Source organism: Protomyctophum bolini (assembly GCF_963924005.1).
Source record: "Protomyctophum bolini genome assembly, chromosome: 12".
Taxonomy (NCBI): Eukaryota; Metazoa; Chordata; class Actinopteri; order Myctophiformes; family Myctophidae; genus Protomyctophum; species Protomyctophum bolini.
Window position 1 is genome coordinate 6,324,578 of NC_137873.1, and position 12,346 is coordinate 6,336,923.

At 44.3% G+C, this 12,346-nt stretch overlaps 1 protein-coding gene across 1 annotated transcript in view; it reads right to left on the bottom strand.

The window, feature by feature from the left end:
• lyn (LYN proto-oncogene, Src family tyrosine kinase) overlaps positions 1 to 12,346 on the bottom strand; it is a 35,862-nt gene that overhangs the window by 4,099 nt on the left and 19,417 nt on the right. Inside the window, 7 exon segments of the mRNA XM_080778746.1 lie at positions 502 to 655; positions 2,236 to 2,312; positions 4,802 to 4,984; positions 9,785 to 9,796; positions 9,799 to 9,882; positions 9,885 to 9,935; positions 11,222 to 11,241. Coding sequence (XP_080634872.1) covers positions 502 to 655; positions 2,236 to 2,312; positions 4,802 to 4,984; positions 9,785 to 9,796; positions 9,799 to 9,882; positions 9,885 to 9,935; positions 11,222 to 11,241 — 581 coding nt within the window.

The window sequence follows — 12,346 nt, forward strand, 5'->3', positions numbered from 1 at the left end:
TAAAACGTCTTTGTCCTACTGTCCAGTTGGGGTTGTGTTGAAGTCCAGCGCATTTTAGAGCTTCAATGCCGTGAGCCATGAAATGTTGCACCAATCTTGTGGTTGTCTTTTTGGCATTGTTAATATTGTATCTGTGTCGTCCCAGCCTAGTACCTATTGTTTGACCTGTCTCTCCGACATATTGTAAACCACATTTGGTGGCAGTGTGAAGTGAAGCAGCTTTGGGAGCAACACAGTTTTTGACCACAGGCACACATACACACACAGAAAGACAATAAGTTTTTGTATTGTTTTTTTTATCAAGTAAAGAACCTCTTTTTTTGTACAATACTGTGAAGAACTCCTTTTGTGCGTCAAGCTTTTGCCCTATAGCCATAGACTGCTACATTTAAGTGTGCAAACTTAAAGAAGAGGAGGTTTGCCACTACACCGGGATATCACACACACACACACACACACACACACACACACACACACACACACACACACACACACACGTACCCTCTCTGGCTGTGTACTGGTCATCCTCGATGACCCTGGCCAGTCCGAAGTCGGCGATCTTACACAGGAGGCTGTCTGACACCAGCACGTTGGCCGCACGGAGGTCTCTGTGGATGTAGTTCTTCCTCTCTATGTACGCCATGCCTTCTGCTATCTGAGACACGCACGCACGCACACACGCACACACACACACACACACACACACACACACGATTGATCAGGGGAGTACCAATATCTTAGTCGATTAGTCAATGTTTTTGTTTAGAGATTGGCCTAATTTGTTATAATAATGAACAAATAGTTTGTAAAAAGAAAAAAAAAACGATATACGGTATAGCCTATATCATGGGAGAAAGCGAGCAATTACAGATACCAGACATTGAAAACCCCCCCCACAGCCCAAATGGAGTCATATCCTCTATTTCATAACATTTTTATGTGTTTGTTATGTTTTGTCAGACTGATTCGACTGCCAATCCCTCAGTCAAATCACGCATCTTTTTTTTGTAGTTGCCTAATAGTCGACTATACAGACAACATTTGGCCAATCGTAGTCGACCATCTATATCTCCCCCAGTGCTGCACCTTGCCTTTCAGGGCTCTCTCTCTCTCTCTCTGAGACTATGTTGTCGTTCCAGTGCTCTCTCTCTCTCTCTCTCTCTCTCTCTCTCTCTCTCTCTCTCTCTCTCTCTCTCTCTCTCTCTCTCTCTCTCTCTCTCTCTCTCTCTCTGAAACTATGGTGTCGTTTTTCCCAAGGTGGTGAAACATTGAAAATGAAAGAAGAAGAAAACAAACAGCCTTGTGCCACGAATACATCCTCTTCCTCTACAACAGGAAGTGCAAGTACAACATCTGGCAACCTTGTAAAGAAATGTTATTATTATTATTATTATTGAGATGGATCGATTATAAAACTGGTGGGGAAAAGTACTCAAAAGTATCAATACTGCAATATAAAAAATATTTGTTACAAGTAAGTAAGTCAGATAATATTATATAAGTATTATTGGCATCAAGATACATGTAGTAGTCATTGTGTGTAGTTTTCAAAGATCTACAGGCCCACAATGTGTCGCATCGTAACTCATTTGTGAGCTTGTAGATCTGCAATTATCAAAATGACCGAAATGTATCTATAGCGCTGAAGTGGTTAATACATTTTTCAAATAATTTTAGTGGAGTAAAAGTACAATATTTGCCTCTGAGATGTAGTGGAGTAGAAGTGAAAGTACTGGAAAAAGTAAAAAAAATAATAACTCAAAATTGTACTTAACCCATTTTGGGCGAGAACCCCTTTTGGTGTTAGCACTATGTTATGCTTTAGCTATTGAAAAAATAGCAGATCTACAAGCTCATAGCGCGCCACCGAGTGGCGCGCTAGGAGCTTGTAGGTCTGCTATTTTTGAAAAATCGAAGAACGGCTGACACAGAAACGTAGCTTTTTCAGAAAACTGTCAGGATGTAGACGACATTTATAGAATCTGATCTCAGGTCAGAATGGGTTAAGTACAGGACTTAACCCACTTTAAACTTAAAGTTACTTTACACCACTGTGTGAAACTGAGCGATTAAGTGCCAAGTGTGCTACTTTTAGTCAAGCGTTCCTCTTTTTTTGCCTTTGACCAGTGGAACAAGTGACGCCAGCGTCTCTTACACAACGCCCGTGTCAGGAAGAGACCTACAGTGAAGCAACACGCCGTGAGACAAACTCCAGGCGCTGCATGTGGAAATTACCTGGGCTGAGAAATCGATGAGCTTGGGTAATTGCACTTTGCATCCTGTCTCGCTCTTCAAGAAGTCCAGGAGGCTTCCTGGAAATATAGAGAGAGACAGTGGAAGAGGAGTGAATATAAAGAGAGAGACAGTGGAAGAGGAGTGAATGTAGAGAGACAGTGGAAGAGGAGTGAATATAGAGAGACAGTGGAAGAGGAGTGAATATAGAGAGACAGTGGAAGAGGAGTGAATATAAAGAGAGAGACAGTGGAAGAGGAGTGAATATAAAGAGAGAGACAGTGGAAGAGGAGTGAATGTAGAGAGACAGTGGAAGAGGAGTGAATGTAGAGAGACAGTGGAAGAGGAGTGAATATAGAGAGACAGTGGAAGAGGAGTGAATATAAAGAGAGAGACAGTGGAAGAGGAGTGAATGTAGAGAGACAGTGTAAGAGGAGTGAATATAGAGAGACAGTGGAAGAGGAGTGAATATAAAGAGAGAGACAGTGGAAGAGGAGTGAATGTAGAGAGACAGTGTAAGAGGAGTGAATATAGAGAGACAGTGGAAGAGGAGTGAATATAAAGAGAGAGACAGTGGAAGAGGAGTGAATGTAGAGAGACAGTGGAAGAGGAGTGAATGTAGAGAGACAGTGGAAGATGTAGCTGTCCCAGTTATGGGTATGCTGTAATATTGTATTTAGCTTATTTTTCTGAAAATGCATATGGTAAATTGTATTTTTTGTTTTGGGCAACAAACTGTATATTTTGGTATTTGTATGGTAAATGCATGGTGAGATATAGTGCCATCTACTGTGCTCTGTATTTGTGGTCTGTTTGTCTGTTTCATGGGCAGGTTGAATTAGGCTCACCTAAGCAGCTAATCACCTCATTTCAATCACCTGTTGGGTTTGGGCATGCTTGGGCAGAACAAAACAGAGCAGAGGTGAAGAGAGGAGCTCTTTCATGTCAGAGAGTCTCCACAAAAGATAAGAAAGAAAAGAATATAAAAAAGAACAAGAACTTAACTGAACTCCTAAAAGTCTGTGCAGAAGGCGCATACGGTATGTTCCCAATTGTTTTGTTTGGTGTCTGTAAAAGTTATATTGCCATTGTATCGTGTATTTGTTTGTGTTTGTGACACGCGGGCATGTCATTGTGAGAATATGGACAATTCATGGTCATTTAAAAAGACAGCATGACTGACTGACGAGGGCACATAATTTCATGTGGTAATAATTCATTGTGGTTAAAAAAATATTATGTGATTTCTTTGCAGTTTTTCACGTTTTCGCTTGGGATAAATAAAAAGCCAAAAGGCCCTCGTGATATCAGTTGGGACGTTGTCTTATTTCTGCACCAGATGAAGATGGTTTAGGAGCAGTTACGGAAGAGGAGTGCGTTTATTTGCGTTTCAAGCACAGAACACTTTAGGAAAAAGTCCTTCTGCAATCTGCACACCTACAATGGACAGGCCGGTGTGTCGGATAACTGGAACTGAGAAGTAGAGAAAAAAGAATCCCATACACACCGTCTTCACTTGAGTTTAGATTTGTTGAGCAACGTTTTGGTCATATAGAAACGTTGCACAATAAATCTAAACTCAAGTGAAGGGATTCTTTTTTCTCTACTTCTAAAGCACAGAACACTTAACATTTTGTTTTGTCACACCATCACTATAAACACAGGTATATTTTACGCAATGTAAAATATTCCATTAAAAAAAAATCTCATCAATATTATCATAATTATTATTGAAAAATATTCCTAAAATAATTATAATTTGGGGGCCTGGGCACTTGCCATTTTGCACTGTACTGCACTGTACTCTGTGATGATGTGGGGTTCTATCGCTCACCATTAGACATGTACTCTGTAATGACGTACGTGTAGCATTGCACGGAAGCGGGGATTGAACCCGGAGCCTCCCACTCGCCAGACCAACGCGCAACATACCGTGCCAAAATAGGACTGAGCCCGATTGGCAGAGCTGTTGTGGGCTGGGTCTTGGCTGGGTCCGGGGGCCACATAAGGTTCTATCTCTCACCATTAGACATGTACTCTGTGATGATGTAGATGGGTTCCACCTTGGTGACCAGGTTCTGTCTCTCACCATTAGACATGTACTCTGTGATGGTGTAAATGGATTCTGGTACAGCAGGTTCTATCTCTCACCATTAGACATGTACTCTGTGATGGTGTAAATGGGTTCTGGTACAGGTTCTATCTCTCACCATTAGACATGTACTCTGTGATGGTGTAAATGGGTTCTGGTACAGCAGGTTCTATCTCTCACCATTAGACATGTACTCTGTGATGGTGTAAATGGGTTCTGGTACAGGTTCTATATCTCTCACCATTAGACATGTACTCTGTGATGGTGTAAATGGGTTCTGGTACAGGTTCTATCTCTCACCATTAGACATGTACTCTGTGATGATGTAGATGGGTTCTGGTACAGGTTCTGTCTCTCACCATTAGACATGTACTCTGTGATGGTGTAAAGGTTCTGGTACAGGTTCTATATCTCTCACCATTAGACATGTACTCTGTGATGGTGTAAATTGGTTCTGGTACAGGTTCTATCTCTCACCATTAGACATGTACTCTGTGATGATGTAGATGGGTTCCACCTTGGTGACCACGGCGTAGAGGCGCACCAGCCTCTCGTGCTGCAAGGTCTTCATCAGGTTGGCTTCCTCCAGGAAGGCCTCGGCCGACATGGTGCCGACCTTCAGGGTCTTCACCGCCACCTTGGTGGCGTTGTTGTAGTAGGCTGAGGGAGAGAGGGAGAGGGAGAGAGAGAGAGAGAGAGAGAGAGAGGGAGACATGGTATTGTTATAATAGACTGGCACAGAGAGAGAGACATGGCATTGTTGTATAGTATAGGCAGAGAGAGAGAGACAGAGAGAGAGAGAGGGAGACATGGTATTGTTGTATAGTATAGGCAGAGAGAGAGTGACATGGCATTGTTGTAGTAGGCTGAGAGAGAGAGGGGGGGAGAGAGAGAGAGAGAGAGAGAGAGAGAGAGGGAGACATGCTATTGTTATAATAGACTGGCACAGAGAGAGAGAGACATGGCATTGTTGTAGTAGTAGGCTGAGAGAGAGAGAGAGAGAGAGCTGGCAGATGTTTCTTGCATTTCTTGACGTGAGCATCTGACACGTTCAACGTGTCAGGGGCTTTTAGACAGTCGCTGGCAATAAGTGGGTTAGTCGGGGAGCCACAGACCCAAAAGCTCAACGGTTATGGATTAATTCATGACATACTTTTTATTTGTGTTTTTTTTCTATTCACTTGGTCATTAAGGTCCACACAATGAGAGGTCTGCTCTGCCGGAAAAGTAATTGTCATTTTTGTATATACCACACCATAGACCAGGGTTCTCAACGTTTTTGGCTGCAGGGGACGCCCGGAAATGCTTTGGCCATGTCTCGCTTTTCGGGATATTTCGGGCAGAGCAGACCTCTCATTCTGTGCACCTTAGTGACCAGAGCAGACCTCTCATTCTGTGGACCTTAATGACCAGAGCAGACCTCTCATTCTGTGGACCGTAATGACCAGAGCAGACCTCTCATTCTGTGGACCGTAATGACCAGAGCAGACCTCTCATTCTGTGGACCGTAATGACCAGAGCAGACCTCTCATTCTGTGGACCTTAATGACCAGAGCAGACCTCTCATTCTGTGGACCTTAGTGACCAGAGCAGACCTCTCATTCTGTGGACCTTAAGGACCAGAGCAGACTTCTCATTCTGTGGACCTTAATGACCAGAGCAGACCTCTCATTCTGTGGACCTTAGTGACCAGAGCAGACCACTCATTCTGTGGACCTTAATGACCAGAGCAGACCTCTCATTCTGTGGACCTTAATGACCAGAGCAGACCTCTCATTCTGTGGACCTTAATGGCCAGAGCAGACCTCTCATTCTGTGGACCGTAAGGACCAGAGCAGACCTCTCATTCTGTGGACCGTAAGGACCAGAGCAGACCTCTCATTCTGTGGACCTTAAGGACCAGAGCAGACCTCTCATTCTGTGGACCTTAATGACCAGAGCAGACCTCTCATTCTGTGCACCTTAATGACCAGAGCAGACCTCTCATTCTGTGGACCGTAATGACCAGAGCAGACCTCTCATTCTGTGGACCGTAAGAACCAGAGCAGACCTCTCATTCTGTGGACCTTAAGGACCAGAGCAGACCTCTCATTCTGTGGACCTTAGTGACCAGAGCAGACCTCTCATTCTGTGGACCTTAAGGACCAGAGCAGACCTCTCATTCTGTGGACCTTAAGGACCAGAGCAGACCTCTCATTCTGTGGACCTTAATGATCAGAGCGGACCTCTCATTCTGTGGACCTTAGTGACCAGAGCAGACCTCTCATTCTGTGGACCTTAGTGACCAGAGCAGACCTCTCATTCTGTGGACCTTAAGGACCAGAGCAGACCTCTCATTCTGTGGACCTTAGTGACCAGAGCAGACCTCTCATTCTGTGGACCTTAAGGACCAGAGCAGACCTCTCATTCTGTGGACTTTAAGGACCAGAGCAGACCTCTCATTCTGTGGACCTTAATGACCGAGTGAATAGAAAAAATACAAATAAAAAGTATAGTCATGACATCACAGGTCCAATGTTCGGTGTCTGGCTCGCCGGCTATAGATGCGTGCGGGGGCGGCGGGCGCTAAACCAAACCACAGTCATTGTGCCAAAGAGGCAGTTTATAGAGGATATAGTTTAGCATAAGCAATTAATGGTCCCTATTATAAGTTCCTCTATATACTCACTGAGCAAAACCCCCAAGAGAGGAAGTGAGAGGTGCAGAGAACAGAACAGCTGGGAGGGTCATGTTTTACAGGTCTAAAAACAAGTATGAGGAACAAGGACTGGGCTTTAAACTGTCGTTGTTGTTCAGGCATGAATGAGCGCCGAAGAACAAACACCAACTGTCACGCTTCTCTCTGGGGGGACATGCATGTGCAAGCAGGGCCTGAAACACAGCTGTACCCTGCTGCTGGTTCTGAATGACATGCCCACACTAAGTAGTCCTGCCTGCTGGTTCTGAATGACATGCCCACACTAAGTAGTCCTGGTGGTTCTGAATGACAGGCTCACACTAAGTAGTCCTGCCTGCTGGTTCTGAATGACATGCCCACAGTACGTAGTCCTGCCTGCTGGTTCTGAATGACATGCCCACAGTAAGTAGTCCTGCCTGCTGGTTCTGAATGACAGGCCCACAGTAAGTAGTCCTGCCTGCTGGTTCTGAATGACAGGCCCACAGTAAGTAGTCCTGCCTGCTGGTTCTGAATGACAGGCCCACAGTAAGTAGTCCTGCCTGCTGGTTCTGAATGACAGGCCCACAGTAAGTAGTCCTGCCTGGTGGTTCTGAATGACAGGCCCACAGTAAGTAGTCCTGCCTGGTGGTTCTGAATGACATGCCCACAGTAAGTAGTCCTGCCTGCTGATTCTGAATGACATGCCCACAGTAAGTAGCCCAGACAGTGCATTCTGAAGGACATGCCCACAGTAAGTAGTCCTGCCTGGTGGTTCTGAATGACAGGCCCACAGTAAGTAGTCCTGCCTGGTGGTTCTGAATGACAGGCCCACAGTAAGTAGTCCAAACAGTGCATTCTGTGTACCTGTGTATACAGTAATTGCATTCTGTGTATTATGTGTATACAGTAAGTAAGAGTAAGCCATTACGGCAGTGGTTCCCAAAGTGGGGTCCTTGAGGGAGTTCCAGGGGGTCCCCTGCAGCTAAATGATAGTTTGGAACCAAATGGACCCTTATGGGTCTGTAACTCTGAGAGTGTAGAAATGGAACCAAATGGACCCTATTTGGTTCCATTTGTACACTCTCAGAGTTAAACTAACAGTGATTTTACAACATAAATTGGAGGTCCCAGAGATAGAAATGCCATTACATGGGGGTTCGTAGACTAATGGATGGTCAAACTGGGGGTCCTTGAAATTAAACAGGCTCTGCTAGAGCGTTAAAATCTTCTCTTATGGGGGTCCGCCCTGCATGGCATATTTTCTAATATAATGGGGGTCCGTGGGCTGATAAGTGTTTAAGAACTGTGGGCGTACGAAAACATGAACTTGAAACCAGGAACCCAGTTTTCCTGCTGAGTCAGTCAGTCGATCACCACAGTGAGAGGACAGGGTTGGCCGCTGGCTGGCTCCTCCGTTGGGCCATTTGGATATTTGCAAAGCTGATGGAAGCTTCCTGATATGCAGCTCCATGGGTTCCGGGGGGACCATTAGGATTAGGTAGATACTGTACAGTACATACTGTACATGGTGTCACTGTTTGTCCTCGTCGGGTTACTACAATGTGATGAGTCTAAATGTCCCACGTATCATATCCAGATGAAAGCATGGTAAAATCCCAGAGAGAGAGAGACAGACAGACAGACAGACTGTACTGTACTGTACTGTACTGTACTGTACTGTACTGTACTGTACTGTACTGTACTGTACTGTACTGTACTGTACTGTACTGTACTGTACTGTGCTCTGCAGAGCCTCTGACTGAACTTGGCCTTGCTGTGTAAAGCGACGGGCGATCGCATTTACTTTCACGCTGTGAAATGTTACGTTGTAACTGCGAGCATTGGTTCTTTAGTTATGAGCCCGTTAAAAACAAAGCTTGTTTTGATCGAAAATGCAATCTGGTGAAAAGTATAATTATACAAAATAATTAAATACATAAATGTTTATAAATATAAATACATAAATGTAGAGGCGGATATGGCAGGTGAAGTGTTCACTTCCGGTTTGTAATCCGTTGCTTAGCAACCTATAATCATTTATATCTATTATGTAACGTTGGCGAAGAGCGCGGCCTCTCATAAACCACTAAGACCACATGACGGTCATCTCCTTCATCTGCGCTGAAGCGCTGCATGAGTGGAATTGCAACAACAGTCACCTGTCTCGTCTCACTGTTAACCTGTGGATTAGCAGGAAGAGCTCAGCTTTGCAAATATACAAATGTGAACGTGAATTGTATGTCTGTACCACTTCTATTCTCTCTCTCTCACTCACACACACACACACACACACACACACACACACACACACACACACACCCTCCCACTCTGAGTGATCAAGGTGTGGGTGTGTGCGCTTATGTGTCATTGCCAATGCAAATCTGCTGTCCAGTTTCCTCCTTAGATGTATATCAATGTGTGCCAGGTGCATGCCAATGAGAGACCATAAACCAGGCCTGAACAGGTGCCAGTGATCAACAAACGTAGGCTACTGTAGCCTGACACTCATTTGGTTTCACTTCATCGTTCAGACTGGAAAGCCCTTGCTAACCAAACAGACACAGTCAACGAGCGCTACTAGCATGTAAACGGACCTGTCGTTTCTGTAAATAAACTATTTACCTGCGGTTGATACCGAGAAACATCTCAAAGGAAGGATCTTTTCCACTACAAGAACTAAGCTTTACTTACTGTAAAACTACTATGAAGCTATAAGTGTTTGATTAAAGCTATAAAAAGATTTGATGGACACGGCGTCAAGTAAATATATACACGTTATACATGAGAAGAAAAGCGTGACTCACCCATCCAGACCTCCCAAACTGTCCCGCTCCCAGCTTCTTCACCATCTTGATGGACTCTTTAGAGATCTCCCAGGCGTCTTTGTCCCAGGGCTTCTGGCCTTGGGCTTCTCACAGGAGCGCTCCAGCTTGCGGCACAGGCCGTCCGGTTGTTCTGTTTTATAGACACACACAGAATACACAGGCTGTCTGGTTGTTCTGTTTTAAAGAGACACACACAGAATACACAGGCTGTCTGGTTGTTGTTCTGTTTTATAGACACACACAGAATACACAGGCTGTCTTGTTGTTCTGTTTTATAGACACACACACACAGAATACACAGGCTGTCTGGTTGTTGTTCTGTTTTATAGACACACACAGAATACACAGGCTGTCTGGTTGTTGTTCTGTTTTAAAGAGACACACAGAATACACAGGGCTGTCTGGTTGTTCTGTTTTATAGACACACACAGAATACACAGGCTGTCTGGTTGTTCTGTTTTATAGACACACACAGAATACACAGGCCGTCCGGTTGTTCTGTTTTATAGACACACACACAGAATACACAGGCCTTCTTGTTGTTCTGTTTTATAGACACACACAGAATACACAGGCTGTCTGGTTGTTCTGTTTTATAGACACACACACAGAATACACAGGCTGTCTGGTTGTTGTTCTGTTTTATAGACAGTAGACACACACAATCTGGTTGTTCTGTTTTATAGACACACACACAGAATACACAGGCTGTCTGGTTGTTCTGTTTTATATAGACAGTAGACACACACAATCTGGTTGTTCTGTTTTATAGACACACACACAGAATACACAGGCCATCCGGTTGTTCTGTTTTAAAGAGACACACACACACACACAGAATACACAGGCCGTCCGGTTGTTCTGTTTTAAAGAGACACACACAGAATACACAGGCTGTCTGGTTGTTCTGTTTTATAGACAGTAGACACACACAATCTGGTTGTTCTGTTTTATAGACATAATTGAAATGGAAAAAAGTAGGGACTTTTTTCGCTTCCGATCCGACCCCGATACCTACATTTCTGGGTTAGCCAAAACCGATACTGAATACTGATACTAGTGTCGTGATCTCGTGTTGTGTTTATAGCTATCTAGCTATATACAGTATATATCTGGTGTTGTGTTTATAGCAGACTCCTCACTCAAATGTGCACTTTGTGCACTTTGGGGCAACTCCAAAGCAAACTCCACGTGTCAACATTTTATTTACCTGCCATAGTGTCAACTGTCGACCCCTTACCCCCTGTGTCGAATCTGTGGTTAGACTGGCATATTCACAGATACCGATATGACCCGATATGACAAATAAGGATACTTTTCCTGATACCGATTGCGACATCTCTAGAAAAAAGTTAACCTTTTGCGTAGATACGTTTCCCAGAGTATGGACAAATAATGTGACGTGAATTCACTCACTGTGGTAGTGTTTGATCATGCTGGAGATGGCGTGAACTCACTGTGGTAGTGTTTGATCATGCTGGAGATGTCGTGAACTCACTGTGGTAGTGTTTGATCATGCTGGAGATGTCGTGAACTCACTGTGGTATAGTGTTTGATCATGCTGGAGATGTCGTGAACTCACTGTGGTATAGTGTTTGATCATGCTGGAGATGTCGTGAACTCACTGTGGTAGTGTTTGATCATGCTGGAGATGTCGTGAACTCACTGTGGTAGTGTTTGATCATGCTGGAGATGTCGTGAACTCTGTGGTATAGTGTTTGATCATGCTGGAGATGTCGTGAACTCACTGTGGTAGTGTTTGATCATGCTGGAGATGTCGTGAACTCACTGTGGTAGTGTTTGATCATGCTGGAGATGTCGTGAACTCACTGTTTGGTAGTGTTTGATCATGCTGGAGATGTCGTGAACTCACTGTGGTATAGTGTTTGATCATGCTGGAGATGTTTTGAACTCACTGTGGTAGTGTTTGATCATGCTGGAGATGTCGTGAACTCACTGTGGTAGTGTTTGATCATGCTGGAGATGTCGTGAACTCACTGTGGTAGTGTTTGATCATGCTGGAGATGTCGTGAACTCACTGTGGTATAGTGTTTGATCATGCTGGAGATGTCGTGAACTCACTGTGGTAGTGTTTGATCATGCTGGAGATGTCGTGAACTCACTGTGGTAGTGTTTGATCATGCTGGAGATGTCGTGAACTCACTGTGGTAGTGTTTGATCATGCTGGAGATGTCGTGAACTCACTGTGGTAGTGTTTGATCATGCTGGAGATGTCGTGAACTCACTGTGGTAGTGTTTGATCATGCTGGAGATGTCGTGAACTCACTGTGGTAGTGTTTGATCATGCTGGAGATGTCTTGAACTCACTGTGGTAGTGTTTGATCATGCTGGAGATGTCTTGAACTCACTGTGGTAGTGTTTGATCATGCTGGAGATGTCTTGAACTCACTGTGGTAGTGTTTGATCATGCTGGAGATGTCTTGAACTCACTGTGGTAGTGTTTGATCATGCTGGAGATGTCTTGAACTCACTGTGGTAGTGTTTGATCATGCTGGAGATGTCGTTGAGGGACAGCGAGTA